Below are 20,418 nucleotides of genomic sequence, written 5' to 3' on the forward strand. Positions count from 1 at the left end.
GTAACCACCCAAGAGGTCTTCCCAAATCTTCCTAACTCCCTCTGCACAAAAAGAAATAGCTAATGTCTCAAATTCAGATCTACAGACGAAAGTTGTAGATGACCGGCATTAAATAAAAGAAATAAGAGGGCAAACACAGGCTACTAAAGCTCACCATCAAGCTGCTGCCACTACAGTCATCACTGCCAACCTACTGTGTACTGAAAGAAAACTGAAAAGTACACATTTGAATTAAGTTGTCTTGCCACATAATGACAGCTAAGCACAGAAAAAGTATCTTTCAGTATCCTAGTTTCTTGAAGCGTAAGAGCACCCTTCCCTATGGGAAAACAGAAAATGAACTGTCATTACTCCTGGCAGACCCATCAAATCCAGGCTCTAGATTTGAACTACTCCTTGATCAGGTGGAATTGGTAAAATAAGAGTGATGGTTACTTATTTTTATGGTATGATCCAGGAAGCTCCTCAGGTCTCTTTGGATTCTATGTAAGATTATCAAGTAGTCTTCACCTTCAACATACATTTCATTGTCATTAACATCACAAAAACAGAATTCCAGAGCTTGAAAATATCACGCAAGTCCAGTGTTCTACTGAACTAGCATGACTCCCATCTCAGAGCTTAAATCCAATGTGATAAGACCAATGTGTTCCATCAACACAACACTACAACATGGGCTTAATTTGAAGAAACTTGAAAGCAATCATATAAGGTCTCTAAAGATTAGAACTAGAGTGATATCGGAGGTAAGAGGACAATACTGTACGGACTACAAAGCAGAGCAAAAGGGAGAAGTTGGGAATGGCTATGGAATAAGCTTTAATGAAGCAAGATAAAGAGCAAAGTCAGAAGTAACTCGAGAGGACAGCCTTAAGGAAAGGCCAAAATATGACTTGTATGAGCAATGTGGAAAGACAGAAGAGAGGGAGGTGATGGGAAGGATACAATGGAAGATCCTTTCAGCAGCATGAACATTTGGAGACAGGGAAGGTAAGAGAGGTTTGGTATTGTGAGACAGAGAACTCAAACCCGCAGGTGCCCAGAAAAGTCTAGGTAAAAAAGCTGACTCAGGATTTCAAGCTATTGGAGGCGGGCTACTGGGGTAAGTTAGGTGCCTTTTGTTTTACTATGTTATGCGGTTTTGCAAAGTTTGATTATATATCCCAGAGGACAATATTTTAAAAATAAACTATGCAAAAATGCGCAATATAGTAAAAAAGGCACCTACCTTATATCTACATGCTAGCTTCAACCTCCAGCAGAGTTGAATGGTTTGTGTTGCTGCCTCAGTGTTTATTATAGGAGTAACATCATGAAAAGGCGTTGACAGTCCATGACTTCATGGGATCTGGAATGCAGTTTGGATAGGATTGGAGAACAGCGGAAAAAGGGCAAAACTTATTTATGTGCTGAATGTCCTCTTTCATTTATTAGGAGCACACAGCACATTTAGTAATCTTTTCACTTTATTTCACAGCCGCAGATCAGTTGTGAATGACAGTAATTTCAGCTACAGATGAAGCCTGCACAAGTTTAAGGGACAATTAGCATTCAATAAAGAAGTGGTAAATATTGCTTTTCATAAGAGGGTCCTTAAAGCACACTATGCACAAAATAATTCTTCTTACTTGATTAAACAAGAGGTTAATCTCCACAATACATTTATAATAAAGCTTTAAATTTTTTTTCCTTGAAAAATAGCTTTCTAGGCTTCTTGCTCGTAACTCAGATCTCAAGTGCATATACACGCAAAGCTATCAGTTTTGTCACAGAACATAGCATTCTACTCTACCTGCTAAGCTTCCTTGATTACCCTCTACGACCCACCTGAGCTTAACTTTTGCCTGAAACACCACAGCATTTTGTCACCATCCATTCTCTACTGTTTCCCAAAGAAAAGAAAACTCAAAAGTATAATGATAGTAGAAGAATAATTCCTTCGCCAGCTTTTTTGGAAGCAAATTTATTACATGGTCTTAGCCACTAATAATTGGCTACCTCAGTGCAGAAGTGATTTGGTATCTCACATTCTTAAAATTATGAGATCTAGCTCATAAGATAGGTACCAGTTCTTAAAAAAAAAAAGCCACAACACAGAATGAGATGAAAAGATGACCTGTGAGGAAACTAGTACTTTCTCTAACATGTCAATACCTCCTGGAGACTGGCCGAGTCAACTGTATCACTGCATTAATTCTGTATTTACAGAGACATGACAATACCTTAGAGCATATTCTGTATAAGACACTGATAGCTTATACTAGCAGGCACTAAAGGCAGAAGCTTTCAATACAAGATGCAAGGAGAGCCAGGGTCATTTTTACAGCACATTCCATACAGACAGAGCTCTTGCAGAGATACCTGTAATTAATAAAGGCAGGATGACAGCTATCAATACAACCCCACAAAGTCTGGAAGAGTCTGCTCAGGAATTTTGGGTGCACACTATTTCTAATACCAAATGGAGCTGTTCAAACTAGAGGTTTCTGCAGTGCTCTCAGTTCCACTGATCTCTATAATTATTCTTATTGACAATGCAGGTGTGGCACCTACCAGACCATCCCTCCATCACTGAGTGCAAGGCATCAGGTTGCTTATTAATGGAGGTAGTTGCAAAGACAGCTACAAAAAGGCAGGATGGCTCTTACTACATGTAATTTGAAACTGTTATCAATTGTTTAACTCTGCAAGGTCCCACAAACCTATAAGCATCATTGCTTGTAAAAGCATGGGGAGTCCCCTTCTACCAAAAAGAGTGCCCAAGTAAGTTCCAATATTCAGAGAAGTCACAAACCTCAGATCAAACACTTTTCTCTACCAGAGCAGAGCAGCACTGGGACAGATGCCCCCAGAGCACAGATTTTCCAATAGCAAAGGTTTCATGGAGTCAGAGCAAGCCATGGCTGACCTGCTCTAATGTTATCAAATGTCTTCAAGCAACAGGCTTGACTATGTGACCTCAGAGGTCCCTTCTATCAAGATCTTATGAAACCAGCTGAAGAAGCCAAGACTCCAGAGCTGGGGTTACTTGTGAAAGTTATTCTTTCACTTCGCTGCTAGGGATACCAGTGTTAGCTAAGGCTGCGCTGATAGACAGTAACAGCAACAAGTCATGTGGCAAATTAGGCAAGCATTCTAGGATTCAGTATTCTTCAGACAGGGACATACTGATGGGAATACTTATAGATGTGCTTGCCTCTCAGGCACAGAGGGCCACACTTATCAGGTAAGAATGACATCTGTCTGCTGCCAGGTGCACAGAAAAGCACAAGGCATAACAGCAGCCTTTATAGACAATATAAGGTTAAATGTCTCCAACTAAATATCAGGTATGCACATCCACGCTCCCTTTGGTATAGCATTAATACAAAGATCTGTCAGACACAGCTTTTAGAAGCAGTCATCAGCTTACCTCCATGACAACAGAAGATCTTCTCATCCACAATGGCTGCAATAGGCAGACAGTTAAAACAGTCTGTGAAGGTCTTCCACAGCTTAATGTTAAACCTTCGCTTGCCTAGAAGAACAGCGAGTGACATTAGGAAGAGAAGGCTGTTTTCTTAAAGCCAACCTGCAATATGTATCACAACCTGACCAAAGAAGTTACAAAACTGTTTTCACAGGGCTTTATTTCTGTTAGCATACTTAGGTTTCAATATGCTGCAACAGCATTTCAAGGACAGCAGAAGAGCAAATAGTTATTCTCTAGAGTGACTTTAACCTTGGTTTGAAATGTACTTCTAGAAATTTTCAAAGCAGGTTCACAGAATATTGAAATCCTTGCAGTACAAGCGTCACTACTAGAACTGCCTCCAAACACAATATTAGTCTGTAACAGTCTTTCAAAAGAAATAGGTTTTGCTTACATTCATCATAGAATCCATAGATCCGATTGATGCTAGCACACTCATGATTTCCTCGTAAGAGAAAGAAGTTTTCCGGGTACTTGATTTTATATGCCAGTAATAGGCAAATTGTTTCCAGAGACTGTTTGCCTCTGTCTACATAATCTCCAAGAAAAAGATAATTGGCTTCCGGTGGGAATCCTCCATATTCAAATAACCGAAGCAAGTCTGTATACTGACCATGAATATCACCTGAATAAGAAAATGTTTACCAAGGATTAGTGCAACAACATAAGGAGTACCCAAATCAAGAACTTAAGTCAGCTAATAATTAATTCCTTAAAAAAAAGCATTAATACTTTCTTTAAAAACAGACTGGCAATAGGCATCAGAAAGGTGAGAACCATGTTAATATTACAAACTGAAATACTCACTAAATGTAAATAACCCACAGTATTTGCAGAACTGCTATGTCAGTTATGAAACCGATCTGAAACCAAAAGCTACAGAAGTCTTTACAATTAAGCTTAAGCTTTTTAAGCAAGCTCTGAATTGTTCAAATTGAAGTCAGAAAGACAAGCTCTAGCTGAACAGTTACATGGCTGGGAAGCCAATATATTAAGAAAAAGTTAAGTCACATTATTTACTGCAAAACCAGATCAGTAAAGAATCTAAGTAGACTGGAGAGAAACTGAACACTGTGCTGGGAGAGAGAACTTACTTCAAAGGTCAACTGCTTGTCCTCCCATAATATTGTTGTCCTAAGATTCCCATCCCCTAGCATTTAGAGTAAGTCCTCCTTTGATGCAATTATTCATATAAAAGCAGTTCATAGACCCACAGACTGATATCCCTTACAAGATATTCAACCCTGAAGGTACATCTTAGGAAAAATAACTGTCACCTAACTCATCCAACTGCCAGGTTTAAAATTAAGCAAGCTTTCCATGAAACAGGCCTGTGTGGCAATTACAACACCACAGCGTAACATATCAGACTCTCCAAAGCTAACTATCTGTAAGCTGCCCATGAAGTCAAAGAAGATACCAAGGCTACTCTACAGTAACTTGTAGAACACGTTATGTATTCCATCTGACTGTAGAATTCATTACCAAAGTGACTCAATGCAAAAAAGCTACGCAAGAAGCCTTCGGTACAAGCTACACGCTGTTTAAATTTAGTACCTCCTGGTCTCCTTACAGTAAGCATTCCACAAGTGCATTTTTACTTTTGCTGCTTGTTCAATGGCAAAATCCTGACTTGGTTAAGCACAGCTATTCTCCAGCAGAGAGCTAGCTACTATGGCCTTAAAAATGCAAAAAACCCCAACACACCTCTCTACAACTTTTTCCATAATCTTAAAAAAGGTTCCCAAACCTACATGCTCTCCAGTTCAATTCTTAAAGCATACAGTGGTAAGAAAAGTACATAGCTATATTGCTCTTTACTCTTCCCATGAGAAATGCAGTACTTCCTCCTCTAGGCAGCATTCTTCCACAACTATTTCTCACTCAGGGAGAAGAATCACTTCCCAGTTTTCTTCTAATAATGGGGAACATTATCCAATACCCAATTCCAGGCACAATCTGAAATTTCACTAGCTAAAATAATTTTCACAGATGTTTCAACAAGAACTATTCCTGTTCTACTTGATATTTAGAAACCTCCAGGTCACAACTGGAAGAAAACATAGAAGACTCCTCATCAAGTCTATGCTGAGCCTAGTACTCCAGAACTACACTATCAATATACTCCTCAGACTTCACCACCGCCAGAATTAACTACCAAGTACACATACTACAGAAAGACTATTAGAATTGTGTTCATTGTCTGGTACTGCTTTCAGTTACTACTTCAGTTACACCCGAGCCAGAGGGATCAAAGCACTTAAGGAACATTTTATAGAAAAAAATTTGTAAGGGGACCAAAGCATTGACTACTCCATTCAAGGCACTTGGCATTTTAAAATACAGCTTCGTATGGGCACAAGTTGAAAGCAAGTCTACCAGATACAAAACCTTCCAGTAAAAACTGCACCTATTTTAAAATGAACATTTACATAAGAATATCCTTCATCTTATAGCCCTTCAAGATGTAAAAGCTTGTTTTGAACTGACTTGATTACAAGACAAGACAATCCTATAATGGTTCCCCAGGCATTGCCCAAATACACTAAAATAGTAGTTCAAAGCAGTACAGCTGCATATTTTGCTTTTGGTGAATGCCATCATCTTTCTTCCACTTTTATCTAAATGCATCTTTGACAATTGCTCTAATATTAAATTTAGATGCACCTGACACTTCCTGGTGCTATCACTGTGTTTGGAATCCAATTTAAAAATAACAAATGCCTTATTTAACTGTGCCTTTGCTACTCTATTATTGTGCATCTAACAGTCCTTCCAACTGCCTCTATTCAAGGAAATGAAAAACTAACTTTGAAGGAGGCTAATTATACTTTGCAGACCTTGACTTATGCACAATCTTAATATTTGAGTTTTCATTTTTTCTTTATCTAGGAATACGATGAGACTGCTGTAGTCTTTTCAGTGTGGCGTAAGCACAATGTGGTAAAGCTGGATTCTACCTTCAACTTTATGTCATTAGGCAAGCTGGTCCAGTTTTTCCTCCCCACCCTACCAAGCAATTAGTCATTTAAAGATGACTTTGCCATTAGTGCCATTTTTTTTTTCATTGGTAATATCCTCTCTTAATGTAGGAGACATCGCTACATTAGGCCTGCCAGGAAGAAGCTAATCTATCTTTGACCATGTTAGTAGCAACCAATTCAAAGACTGCTTCAATTTTAATACTATGACATTTCAAGAAGCCTAATTCAAGAAAATTTATGCTAAGACTGGATCTGTTGTTAATAACCTGAAGGATGATTACAAGCCAGTATTTACAATACTTTCATAGCAGTTTTTAACAAGCTCGCATACCTATTAACAACAGCATACTTTTGAAGTCTAGCATCTTAAAGGCTTAGAGAGGTAAAGAACACACATTTTAGTTTTATCCATATTTGACAGCAATAACCACGCTTGTTAAAACTTTCTGTAAAGCTCAAGGAATTTATTACGAGGTAACTAAGCCTAATTTAACAGTCTGCATCCAGATTTATGTTTTCAACTGAAAGACTAACAATGCTTTCTTCGACACTATTTTTGAAGCATTCCATTTCACAACTTGTAAAGATCTTTGTTTTGCTTACGCTTTAAAAAGAGCAACTACAACATTAAACATTTGCTTTTAAAGCAGCTAACTGCTTTTTGAACTAGTGATTGAAAGAGTAGCAGCTCTGTGCAAGCAATGCCTACGGAAGTAAAAGGGACAAGTTGCAAAATCTGCACCAGATGATAGTGCAAGCAGCTCTCATTGCCAACGGATCTTGCTTCCACATAGTACAGGGAGCATCAGCAATCTACCAACTGTTAGCTGCCTTTTCTCAACTTAATCCAATCTAAATTTAAAATTACATTTAAGATTATGAAGACCTCACTCTAACCCATATCACCCAAGCCAAGGCCACTTGCCTATCTCAGTACCCTTCCAGCTCACCTAGCGTACAACTAGATCAAAACACCTACATAAAACACATACGTATGAAGTTTACATACCACAAATTTTCAGAGGAGCCTCTAGTTCCAGAAGAATAGGCTGGCTAAGAAATATTTCCCGTGATTTTATGCACAAGCCCCGAACTTCTGCTTCAGTCATCTGAACAATCTTCCCAGGACGACATCCTCGTACTGAAATGAGATGTTTAACAATTGAAGGTAAGTATCACACAGATGCACGGCAATAGGTAAAGGCAGATGAACTGCATTTGAAATCTGTATTTGACAAAAAGCCAGCAGCACACCCCAACATATCTACCAAATGTGTTGGAATTATGTATTCCAACAAATTCTAAAATTGATCTTTGACACTGTGGTAACCCGTGCTAAATCAGGTTAAATCAGGTTCTCAGAAGAGAACAATTTAAGCCTTGCTTTTGCCTGCATTTGGATAAACAGCAACTTCAAAAAGTGTTTAACAATCCCTTTATGCTAGAATACTCACAATAGGCAAGAAAACCCTTGAGAATGGAAATCCTGAAAACACTTTCACATTAGTATGTAATAGACTTCTGAGTTTGACAGGGCTAGCTAAACAAAGGAAAAAGCCACAGGCACATTTACACTTTTGGCAGCTGAAACTGCCATATTAGGAACATCACACTAAAAACTATGAAAGTTTGATGACACCTTCCTTCAGACATAATGGCTCCTGAGTTATTGGAACCTTTACATCCAAACAATAACATTCTAATTAGAACTAAATTGAATTCTTGAACCAGTAAGTCAGGTACTCAGACCTATATTTAGTATTAAGTTTTCAAAAGCATTCACATGTCATTGCGTTCCAACCAACATCCTCTGGCACTTTATCTGCAGCTGCTTCTTTCCACAAATATATATACAATTCCTCTGTCAGAGGCTTTAATGTGTCTTTAATGAGGCAGTAAAATAGAACAAATGCGTCCGCACTTTGGCTGATCCAGTTGTCTTGCATCTCAGCAAAAACCAAACTTCAGAGTCCAAACTATTAAGCCACAATTTATCAGTGTCTACAACAGGCGACAGGCGAACATCCTGTTCTGGCATCTGCTTTAGGTGGAAGCAACATTCAGCATTAAACCACTGCAGTACCTACAAGACAAGGTGGTACGAAACTCCAGCACTTCAAATCCAAATGCTTTCAAACTCAAACGTAAGCCATTACTTCATAGAAAATTTTTGCTGCAACTTCAGGAAGTCTAATAAGATTTATTTGCGAAAGTAGCAAAAACTAGTTCTTCACACAAATAAGTTCCTGGCTTGCCTGCTTCCCCCTCCAAAAGAGCAGATTAAGCTTGCAACCTTTTCTAAAAAAAATAATATAACCTCCCTTTTCCTTTTATTTCTACTTAGGTCCTAGAAAACACACTTTACAGAAGAGATCAGTATCATTACCTATATTGTGCAATGGGGGGTGGAAAAGAATGAGGAGTAACAGTTTGTCCTAGGTCACCTAGTACAGTCCAAAGTGTTAAGCTCGAAAAGCTCTGCTCTGGTTATCACTGCATACTCCTCCCAGTGTACCCTCAACATCTGACCATTCCAACACTGTGCTATGAATTTTTATTTTTTTTATTTTTAATAAACACCAGACACACTTGTTAAACTGAGGTTAGGAAGCAGCCACAGTAACATGTGAAATGACAGAAATGAAGAAGGGAAGAGAAGATGTGAAACTAGATCTTAGGACAGCCACTTTGACTGCCAAAATAGCAGGAGGGCTAGTCTATCTGCAGTGAGGATACATTGGAAATACTTTGCTCATTAGAATCCCACAAGAACAAGGCTGTGGCATGCAGGACTCAGTGAAACTCTGAATCAGTACCAGGTGATATTTACTATATGCTAAGTCACATTCCCTTTGCTAATTAAGGTTTCAATGATACTTGAGAAAGCAAACAGCTTTTTAGTAACACTTTATTGTTATTCTTCATGCATTACGATGTTGGCTTACATGTTAAAAGAATGCAAAGGCAGGCATTAGACACAATCAAGGCGACTCAAAAACAATAAATGCCTACAGGCTTCATTTCACCACATCTCAAAAGTCTACTAAATGATACACTTACAGATACATCTTCAGCCCCATGGAGATTATTAGCAAAAAAAAAATCTCAGGCTTGACAGCTTTGCACAGGACTTGACTCTTCAACTTGCTCCAACGATCTCTACCTTTTCAAGTGCGGCATTCCAGTAACTTATAATGACCCCTCTTTCGTAGCCCAGAAACTAATTTTGATAGGCATAATAAACTGTCACTATACATTGGAAATCTCCCACCTGAAAAAGCAGGGTCTTAACAAAATGGCTACAATTTTATTGAAGCAATTGTTATATTTTAAACCCATGGTTTATAACGTCAAGGTCATGCCAAAGAAGCATGCAGCACAACTAGCTTTTCAGTCCTATTTTTCCCTCTGCAAACTGTGCAGGTTTTTAACCTGTTTTGATAAGCAAATCTCCTCTCTATTTAACTACTTCCATAATGCTTTGCAACACCAGAATTAAGCCATTTCAGACAGATTAAAACCGCTAATGACTTAACCACACACTTTTTATATCCACTCTTAGTTTTGGAAACACTGCACTTTTTACATCTGCTCAAACCCAGGAAAGCCCACCATATACAACATTCTTGCTACCGTAAGAAGCACCAGACCAAGCACAGGGTCCAAAATTGAGACAGCAGTTCAAGAAGGGCACTCATAATACTTAAAATAACTTGGATCCAATCATTATTTCTTAGAATGCCAGCCTTTAGCTCCCTTTGAAACTCACAGAGAGGTTTAAACTTGGAACAATTGCTTTATAGGATTGAGGCTTTAAGTGCTGCTGGATTTTTGCGCTTGGAGACACAGTGAACATGCAGCTCCTCACTTCAAAATTAACTGCCATAGTCAGTGCATCCAGTGACTTGACATTAGTTCTTTACTTTTTAGAGTACAGCCCTGGATGTTGCAAGCCCTGAACAGACAAACCAACAGGCACGGCAGTAACTTATTACCACACTTTGGATTCTCCAGATAAGGGAAGTTTCTACAACTGTAGCAAGTATGTCACTCTCAGAGGAGACAACACACACCTACTGATTGCAGTTACCTCCAGTCCTTGGGAAGGGTACAAATCTGGGCCACTGCACCTTTGCAAAGGCACCCCTGCCTCCATCCTAACAGTCAGCAGCTCCCCATAGCAAACACATAAGCTCAGTTACATTTGAAGAAATACAAAGCCTGGGGTTTCACGAGGAGTAATCATCAATAACAGAGAGAAAAGTTCTCCCACAATCCCCCGATCATCAATAAGGGCGCTACATATTGAAAAATGAGAAGCTACTGTGACCCTGGAAGCCTCAGCCCTTTACTGGATTCACAAAGGTACCGAAAGGTTCACCAAGTAGTCATCCAAAACAGCCGTGCCACAGCTGTAGTACAAGTACACAAGCAAAACTAAGCACATCTTTCACCAGCTTATACTACAACTAGATCTTTGGCGAAGTTTCCTTGACTCACCTGAGCACTGAATGGATTGTAAACAAGAGCATCTCTCACCACATTTAGTTTTTCAAAAGCCAAATTGCCAAGAATAAATTTAAGAGGAGGTTATGAGAATGAGTTCAAGAGTGTGACATTCCTCAGACTCATTTACAAATTACTATAGCTAACCATTCTTAAACCATGCAAGTCATAGCTGCATGCATTGTAAAATTTGTAGCTCACAAAAAGCCCTTAACAGCATTGGAAAAGCCATTATTTTTAATGGCTGTCATTTACCCAGAGCAGAAACAGCATCTCAACATTAATCCTCTTTATTCTAAGATGCAGATGCTGTAAACAAGTTTTGGTTTACATAAAAGCCTTCAGCAGGGACAGCATTTCCTGTTGTAATACACAATCCCACATGCACAGGTGCTATACCAGGAGAAGCCTTTGCTGCAAGGAGCTTAGAGTGACACAGCAGGGAATAAAGAGAATTAAAAACAACTATATGCATTGCACTGTCAGGCTATTATTTTAGCACAATAGATATAGTAATCCAAAAGCTGCTCTAATCAATATTATAATGGTCTCTGCATCCACACAACCTTTGATAAGCAATATTAGCAATTCTACTGGCAGCATTTAGTAATCCGAGACATGAGTTGCACTGTGGCAGGAAAGAAAAGCTTCAGCAAAAGTAATTATTTTTTTAATCCCTCCAAATTCATGGCAGACAGTAGCAGATTGTGCACGGCAGTACTGGAGAGGAAGACAATAAATAACACTAAGGAAAGTGGGTCAAGAACCGGCTGTTGGAAGTTCTGCGAGCATCACTTCTTGCCATACTCTTTCATGACTGGAGAAAATACATTTAACCTATTCTGTCACACTGCTTCTGGTGTGCCTCTCACCCCAAGTAACTAAGCTGCTCATTTTGTGGCATCACTAATAGAAGTGTCTTCAATTACTAAATCAGCTGTGGTATGCACAGCTATCCTAAGCATTTACACTGTCTTCTCCAACACCACACATGTCCTGTTTACTGGACAAAACGCTCATGGTTTTAGCATAGCATTAAAACCCAGACAGACTTCTCCTAAGTCTCATTAAAAAAAATCAGGCCAGCATTATCACTAAGAAGCGGCATCCTTTCCCTACACTCTGCTCTTTTGCGGGCGTATGCATTTGTGTGGCCACACAGTGAACTGCATCAGTGAACTGATCTTTTCTTTCTAGTACAAAGATGGGACAAAAAACATAATCTAGGTAGTTCCCCAAGCCAGCGAATACATCCACTGTGAACTTGAGCTAGGACTAGTGAAGGAATAAGCAACTGGTTCTGCTTCTTTTCATAGTAGCTCCAGCCAAACTCATTTCTGAAATTATGGCTTTAGAGATCTATTTTGCCAGAATACATCTTAAAAAAAACCCAAAACTACAACACAAGACTTCAAGCATGCAATTTTACAAATTGCACACACGCAATTCCCACAAGCTTACACTACCGCCCTCCCACCCCCACCCAAATTCTGTGGAATGTTTAATGATTGGTGGTTAATAACTATGACATGCAACTATTTATTTCTTGTACTTCAAAGTACTTTGGAGTATTTGATGAATCCTGAACAGCCTCTCAATATTAGGATCAGAATGGATTTGGAAGCCAAAAGTGGCATTACCTATGACTTGGAAAAAACCAAACAGTTCTGACACTGATTTTGGAAACATGTTCTGAAGTTATCTGCTCTCAGCATTTTTTAAATCCAAGTTATACATTTTCATGGTTTTAAGCCAGGAATCCTACATTGGATTTAAAAAGCGTCTTTCATTTTAGAAAGCAAAACTTTCACTCCCTCAAAACATCTTGTTATTTATATTTTTCAGCTGTCATCCAGAAGCAGCCACTCCCTATTTTGCAGCAAAACACTGAGAGTTAAGCCAGCAACACAAGTTTGCAAAGTTTCAGAACTGCTGTAACAGAACTAACCTTAGAATGGCTTTCATTCATGTGTTACACTGGTGGACAACATTAATATCAATGAAGCTCTGTCAGAGCTTTACTCCAGTAAGAAGCATACTGCTGACTATATATCTACTCTGCATGGTGTACACAAAGCCGTGTACCTTTCCTAGGCTACATCATCCAAACTCCCCATTAAAAACAGAAGAATCAGCCCTCTAGGTAGTTTTGTTTTTCCTGAAGAACTGTGCTTTTATATCCAAGTGCTCAAGATTTTAATACATTTGCTCTCACTGGATGCCCTTGTTATTAAGTATTTTGCTGAAGAACACAGTGATTGCTTCTGAACTCATTTTAGTAGGGCTTACAACATCAAACAAATTCACTGCAGAGTAAGAGACTGCCCAAGCCTTTAATTCCTAACCAGAAAAATAATCAATGAAGTGTTCTTCTACTCAAACTTGAATTTACATTCTTAAAATATACACTGTTCAGCAGAACTAATGCTTATGGAGAAGGAGTTTCGTTAGAAACCAGTACCTGAAGTTGCTTTGGGGATACCCATATAAGCTCATGAAAACACTCAAGTGTCCCTACACCAACCTCCAGTCTTTATATTTGCTTTTCATGGACCACCTGCTTCCTTACACAGAGGTTCCATAAAACTATCTGACAGTCTCAATCATTCTGTATCATGCACAGTTCCAAGAATTACCAAATTCAAGGTTGAAGGACAATCACATTACTTACTCCATTCTGTAAGCAAAATCTATAAACCTATGGTCTGTCTTTACTGTTTGCTTAATTACACTTGAACCTAAAACTCATGCAACCAGCTAAGCATAAAGTAGGAGCCTCTCAGTGTCTCCTGTATCATAAGAAGTAGAGGCAATTCCTGTTCTAGTCCACTTGGAAGGCTAACCTAGCATAAAAATATCATGAAACAGAATTTCAGCTTGCTTCTTAGAGTTTTACTTTCTTTTCCTATAAAGCAGTGCTAATCAAATTCCTAAAATTTAAAGAAGACAGAGGCAAATTACCAAGTTACTTCACAACTCCTGAGAAGTACCAAGGAGAGAAGTTACTTAAGTTATAACACAAAAAGCTAGGGTTTAACATTACTTCTGCACCTCTTCAATTTCTCAGGTATTTAGCCAATATGGTTATGTGGGATATGCACACAAAAACTTTGTATCAAGCTTGATATTAAAAAACCAAAAACCATAAAGCACACAACACTGCCGTGAAACTCAGATAACCTAGCCTGTGTACTAAGACAAATCATACAACAGTAAGAGAATGCAGTGAACAGGTTCATTTCTATGTTCAAATTATGAACCAGATACGTATCACATCAGAAGCACCTCAGGTTGTAGTTAAGAGTAGATTTCCCTATATACACACCCTCTTCACCGAGCACAGTATATGAATTTACAAATAGCCGACTAGAGTATGCTTTACTTCAGTGCTGACCCACATTTTGTTTTGTTTCAGGGTTTCTTTTTTAAAAAGGTACATACCTGCATTTGTAGGGGTCACTAATAAGCAGTTAATTGCTAATATCAACTATTAAAAATCCTCTTATCTACATTAAATAAAACCAGTTATTTTTCCCCTCCTTTACTATGATTTAGCTGTACTCTTGAGCAAGACACCAGGTTAAGTAAAAACTGTGCAGCAGAATATCTAAATGAAACAGTTACTGAATCACGTAGGCTTCAAGTGGCAAAACAACCAGCCAGAATAAAGGAATACCAGCACACATTGCCTGACATTGGGCTCCTGGCCTTCAGTGCCATTTTTCAAGCTAACTATCCCATTCGTCATGCACTCTTAAAGCTAAAGATGAACTGGCTGATATCTGTACTGCCATACAAACCCAGAAACAAACGTCATCCTTCTATCTCTTACCCCTGTTTAATACAATACCTACTCTCCTCAAAACATATGAGAACTTCTTCCTTTCTTTCTCTGAAGACTAAGACTATTTAAAAAAATACATCCTTTGCAAGAAACTCCCGATTAAGTTTTCCTTGTTTATTTCTCTAATAGCAGATTATCCAGTGATTTCACACCAAGCCAGGTAATAACCCTTGTTTATTCACAGTTCACCTCCATGACATTTATATTGTTCTGCAACAGACCTTTAAGGTCTATTTTTCTTCTCCACAACTGCCTCTCGTTTTCAGTAGCAGTTACAGTGCCTGTGGAACTGCAAGCACTACTACTGTATCACACCACACCATCAGGCTGACCAGATACGTTAGTTAAGACACTAACCAGACAAGAGAGACATTATTGACCACAATACATTACCCAACATCTCTACCACATTTAAAACTAATAAGGGAAATCTCAATTATTTCATAAGCATTTAAAAATCTAACTTCCATTTAAAAAATTGAACAACATTCAAATTTATCCTGCAAGGCCTCTGAAATCAGAAGAAACTGAAGGTTGCAGCTTTCTTAGAAGACATCACATGACAAGGTGAGAACACTGCAACCAGCTTTTATTAAGGCAATCATAAAAGTCACACTAAGCTGAACACTGAAGCAATAACCATTCTCCGTGTTTACTGAAGTCTGACAACTCTCTTGGGTATTTCCCAACTTTCTTGGTGGATCATGACTATCAGAACTAGTAGCCCTCCTAGTCTCACCAAAACCAATTTTGTTTTATAGCAGATCACATTAAGATACATCAAACAAATCCAAGTTGTTAATTTGAAATAGGTTAGCTAGATTTAGGCAAGCAAGGGGTCTCCCCTAAACTAGGTAAATTTGTTTGAACAGCTATATAAATAAACCCTCTTCACAGAAATCCAGCTTGTATTTAGGGCTACTCTTATGTCTGGGTTTTCCCACATATATCCTCTCTTCCATACAGTAAACTCCATAGTGCTGACCAAGATAGATACCTACATATTTTGAAGTGCAGAAAGTCCAGCCCAGCTGGGCTACCTCATATCCAGAAATTAAGAGACATTTACAGCACAGAAACAGGAAGCCCATCAAGCAGACAGAAATATGGTAGTCTTACTGAACACCATCCACAGCACCCATCACAGGTAAGGTCACACCTATCCCATCATCCTTGCTTCCATAGTAGATGTAACCTTTCCACACATCAAAGTTTAAATTAGCTTAGAGCCTGGCTTAAATGTAAGTCTGGTGTATCAATTCAGCTCAGCGTTTTTTCCAAATTTCAGGGCATTCTCCACAGAGGGATAGGTGGCGTGCCTAGACAGGATGAGAAGTATATCCCACATCTGCTGTACACATGACAGTCTTGTGTGTGTGCATCCTCTTGTGCTGTCCACAGCTAGAATGGACTGGGAAAATCTATCCACCAGATGGCATAGCTGGGAAGGTAGGAAGGAAAAAAAACAACACAAAAAGTCAGCACACTGAAGCAAAAACGAGGCTATCATCTTTTTGTGCACCATAGTACAGCTAAGCTTGGCCCATGACTAGAATTCTGAATACCAGTGCATGAGGGAAACAGTCTTAAGCTAATTTGGCATATTCACTTTTATGGTCACATATCAGTCCAAAAGCATTTTAGCAAAGCTGTGGAATTTTGTGTTTACATGACCTGTAAATCTTTGCAGATTCACTTACAAGTGATTTCTTGATCAAAAGAAATCTTGTAATAAAGCTTGAAGTATCTCCAAGATCAGTCAGGCACACATGTAAAAGCATTAGCACCTCCCTGTTCTAGTAAAGAAACAGGAACAGGAGTCTGGAGGTAGAAGTAGTAAGAGAAAGCATTGCTATGTTCAGTCTTCACGCATGCATTACACACTTTAGTTTTACTTTCCTCCAAAGAGAAGTTATTTATAAGGTATCACTAACTAGTAACCAAGTACTAGACACTCTAGACACAAGTCAATCCAAACCAAGCTCTTACCATTCCTAAATTCACCACTTAACCAATGAGTAAAGAGGATAAAAACTTTGTATATGCAAAAGAACACGGAAATTAAAAGCTACTGTCCTAGACGACTATCACCATGCATAACACTATGGTTCTGTTGAGTCTTTCTGAAAACTACCCCCAATTTAACTCAAGAGTCAATCTGTTTTCAGCACTCAAAAGACCTCTAAAATAATAAAATAAGTACGCATTCAATATAAGCGTGCTTACACACATGTTGAAGGTTGGAAAGATGTTCCTGATGAATTATTCCAAGCAGCATGGGTATAGGCCACCTCATATTGATATCAGAAAAAAAGAAAAACCCAACACGGGGTAAAATTATTTAAGTAGGTAATTCCAATCAAAAGGCAAGTTAATGTGTCATATAACCCAAAAGATGCATACTTAAACAACAATGCAAGAATTCACGACAGCTAATATCACAGCCTAGAAACAGGCGTCACCGAACAGCAACCCAACAGAGAAGTTTTCTGCTGCTGTGGCTTTTGATATGTATTTGCTACCCTTTACAATTTACATGCAGCAGCCACTAAGAGACAATCGTAGACTGCTATTCAAACCTAAAGCCATCCATTTCACTTTAAGTAACCAAAAGGACTAAAAATGTACTGCATGACAACATTTCATAAAAGAGTCTTTTTATTATTTCAACATGCTTTTCTACAGCTCAGAAGCCATATTTCCTTAGCCTTTCAGTCAAAGTTGAAGTGTGAGTAATGGAGCCAAAAAACTTGCTGTAAACTAATTAATTGCTCCAAAGATAAGAGTCAATAGAAATTTTTCTGTGCAAGCAGCATGGGGAAGGATTCATACTCACTTTACCAGAACAGGTCAGCTAAGCAACAGCATGAGCTCCAGAATGTGAGCTGCCAATTGTACAAAAAAAACTTCATTGTGAAACACTACTATTCAATCCACAGCTTAAAATATTATACGCTAGCAATACAACAAATAAAAGATGTTAAATGGAAGTAAAACTAATTCATACTCAATGCATTCTTTTAGTAGTTTGGGTTTGTTTTGTTTGTTTTTTTTTTTTGGCCTGCAAGAACCTATTCCCTGCACATGACATTGTACAAGCCACTCCTACCACTGTTAGTAGGTGACAACTAGAAAAAAGCCACCCCATTTCCCTTAAGAATCTTCCTAATCTCTGCTCAGAAGGAGAACGAGACCGGGAAACAAAGATGAAAAATTATAAGCAAAGCTTGGTTCAGAAGTTGCATATAGAGATCACTAAAGTACTATGGAGTACAAAGCACAGAGTAGGTTACTCATACACAAGGCACACAATCATAACCCCAAAAGCTAGAAAGTTGCAATACAAGTATTTATGGTGTATGTACAAGGTATGGAACACATTTTAAAAGTCTTAGTTATAAAAAAAAAAGATAAGCAGGGTACTAGTTAAGAACAATCCAACAAGTTGCATTCCAAAACACTGCAGAATCCCCTCCTCTTAAAGCAATCTATATTTAACTAGCTACACTGCTGAGCAACTAGAAGTACCTTTCAAATATATTTTTGAAGTGTCTCTCAAAAAACCCCACCACCCCACATATAACATGCATTTTGATGTGCCCCAAAAAATCTGCACTTCGAAGTCAATGTTTACTAGGTTAGTATTTGGTTTGTCTTAAAAACCTACCTACTAATCTGGGTTACAACATCCAGGAAAAAAAGGGAGGTTTATCTGTATTAGTGATCAAAGAAAAACTTCAACTGATGATACCTGAAGGTTTCATCATACTACTCTACACACCTTAAATCACAAACATAAGCACAACTGCCCAAAGCCTTTATGTATTTTAACATATCATTTTATTGTTCATAGTTTTCACGTCTAAAAAGAACAGATAACTACTACTAAAAAAATCTTCAAAGCCCTAAAAACTCTTCTTTGTAGTAACTCAGCTGAACAAAACTTTCAGACTTACAAACTTGTTTCATTTCCAGAACTGTACATACTCCAGAAATTCCTTTCTATAAGCCTCCTGTAAAGTGATCCAACTATCCAAGGAGTACAGCAACCAAGTGAAAGCGCATACCCACGCATGTACTCTCATCTCCAACATACCTGGTATTTGTTCAATGTGGAATGAAAGATTAATGGGAGAAGAGGCCTAAGACGACTAGACATTCAAGACATAAATAAAGAGAAAATGTTAGGAATAATTCCTCAGCTTCTCCAAAAGCAGGGAGCTAGCCCGTTTCCTCCTTGCTTTAAAGGAAAGACTAACTATTTAATACACAAAAACCTTTCATAGCTTTTATTAGCCATCCATGAGCATAGCCACTTTTGGAGACTGCCCCATAGGCATGCAGCGGAATGTCAGCGCACTAAATCCCCCTGCTTCCACTGACACTCACGGACGCACCACTCTGCCTCACGCAGCTTATACACATAATTTTACACGCGGAAGACTGCGACTAACCCAACAGGAGGAAGGGATAAGGCCGCCCACAGCTCAGTTAGCAAGGCTTCTCCAGCTCGCCCGTCGGCCAGGCAGCCGCAGCGGGTGGGGGAAAGAAGTAAAGCGATGCTGTTTGCTCCTTTTTTTTAAATAGGAAAGCAGCTCCTTCACCTAGACAGGGAGAACGGACCTCCGCGCACACCAGCGCCAGGAGGACTCTGAAAAGCGCTCCTCTTCCGCCCGCGGGGCTCACCGGGGCTCGGGGCACCGGCGAGGCGCACCAAGCCCCCACCCGGCCGCCCCCCGGGCCCGACGCCTCTGGGGGGCCGCTGCCCCGCTTCCCCCAGCCGCGGCGCCGGGTGGGTCCGCCCCACCCGCCCCCCTGAGGGAAGGCGGCGGCGCCTTCTCGCCCTCCCGTTCGCGCCCGGGGCGGCTGGGCCGGTGGGGCTGCCCGGCGCCTCGCTCACCTTCCAGCAGCCGGGTGATGAGGCTATCCACGTTCAGCTCCCCATCCGCCATTTTGTGGCCACCAGGCTCGGTCCCGGGCGGGGAGAGGGCGGGGTGAAGGGCGCTTCACGGAGAAGGAGGAGGAGCGGGGAGCGGTGGCCGCAGCTACAGTGGCTCCCCCCACCCCCCTCCAACAGTCCCCTGCGACCGCCCGGCTTCTCCCGCCCCGGCAGCCGAAAGCACCGCGGCCGCTCCCTCACCGCTAAATGGGGGGAAGCGGCCACCCCTCCTCCCTGCACCTCCTCCCCGCCTCAGGAGCCACCAGCGCGCATGCGCCGCCTAGCCTCCCGCCTCGCCCGCCGCCGCCGCGGCTCTGCCGCCCCGTGCTACCAGCACTGCGCAGGCGTGTGGGCTGCTGGCGGGCTCTGGGGCGCATGCGCAGAGTGCCGCCGGCCCTCGGCCCCTGCTGGTCGGTAGGTGGCCGGCCGGGTGTGGGGTGCGGGCGTCGATCGGCGGGACGGTCGGCCAAACACCGGCCGGCCCCTGCGCCCAGAGCTGGGCTTCCCTGGCCTGCTTTCGGCCCAGCCCGGGCCTCGGGGCTTCCTTGGGGTCAGCCCCTTGAGGCCTCAGCAGAGCGCAGGGCGTGGAAGGCTTCTCTGTAGCGGCGCCTGCAGCAGCCCGTCCTGAGGGGTTGGGAAGCTCCACTGGCTGTCTCTGTAACTCGGGGAGCAG

The 20,418-nt window shown here is 40.5% G+C and overlaps 1 protein-coding gene across 2 annotated transcripts in view; it reads right to left on the reverse strand.

Moving 5' to 3' along the window:
- Positions 1-20,056, reverse strand: part of PPP1CB (protein phosphatase 1 catalytic subunit beta) — a 29,486-nt gene extending 9,430 nt beyond the window's left edge. Inside the window, exons 1-4 of one of the 2 annotated variants that reach the window (XM_075089105.1) lie at positions 19,707-20,056; positions 7,466-7,597; positions 3,867-4,097; positions 3,413-3,517 (exon numbers count right to left, since the gene is read on the reverse strand). In XM_075089105.1, coding sequence (XP_074945206.1) covers positions 3,413-3,517; positions 3,867-4,097; positions 7,466-7,597; positions 19,707-19,758 — 520 coding nt within the window. In that variant the 5' untranslated portion in view covers positions 19,759-20,056. Of the gene's footprint in view, positions 1-3,412; positions 3,518-3,866; positions 4,098-7,465; positions 7,598-19,410; positions 19,493-19,706 lie in introns of those variants that run through there. The other variant, XM_075089106.1, reaches the window with a different exon arrangement.
- Between the last annotated feature and the right edge of the window lie 362 nt (positions 20,057-20,418).

The sequence above is a fragment of the Phalacrocorax aristotelis genome, chromosome 3 (assembly GCF_949628215.1).
Source record: "Phalacrocorax aristotelis chromosome 3, bGulAri2.1, whole genome shotgun sequence".
NCBI classification, from domain to species: domain Eukaryota; kingdom Metazoa; phylum Chordata; class Aves; order Suliformes; family Phalacrocoracidae; genus Phalacrocorax; species Phalacrocorax aristotelis.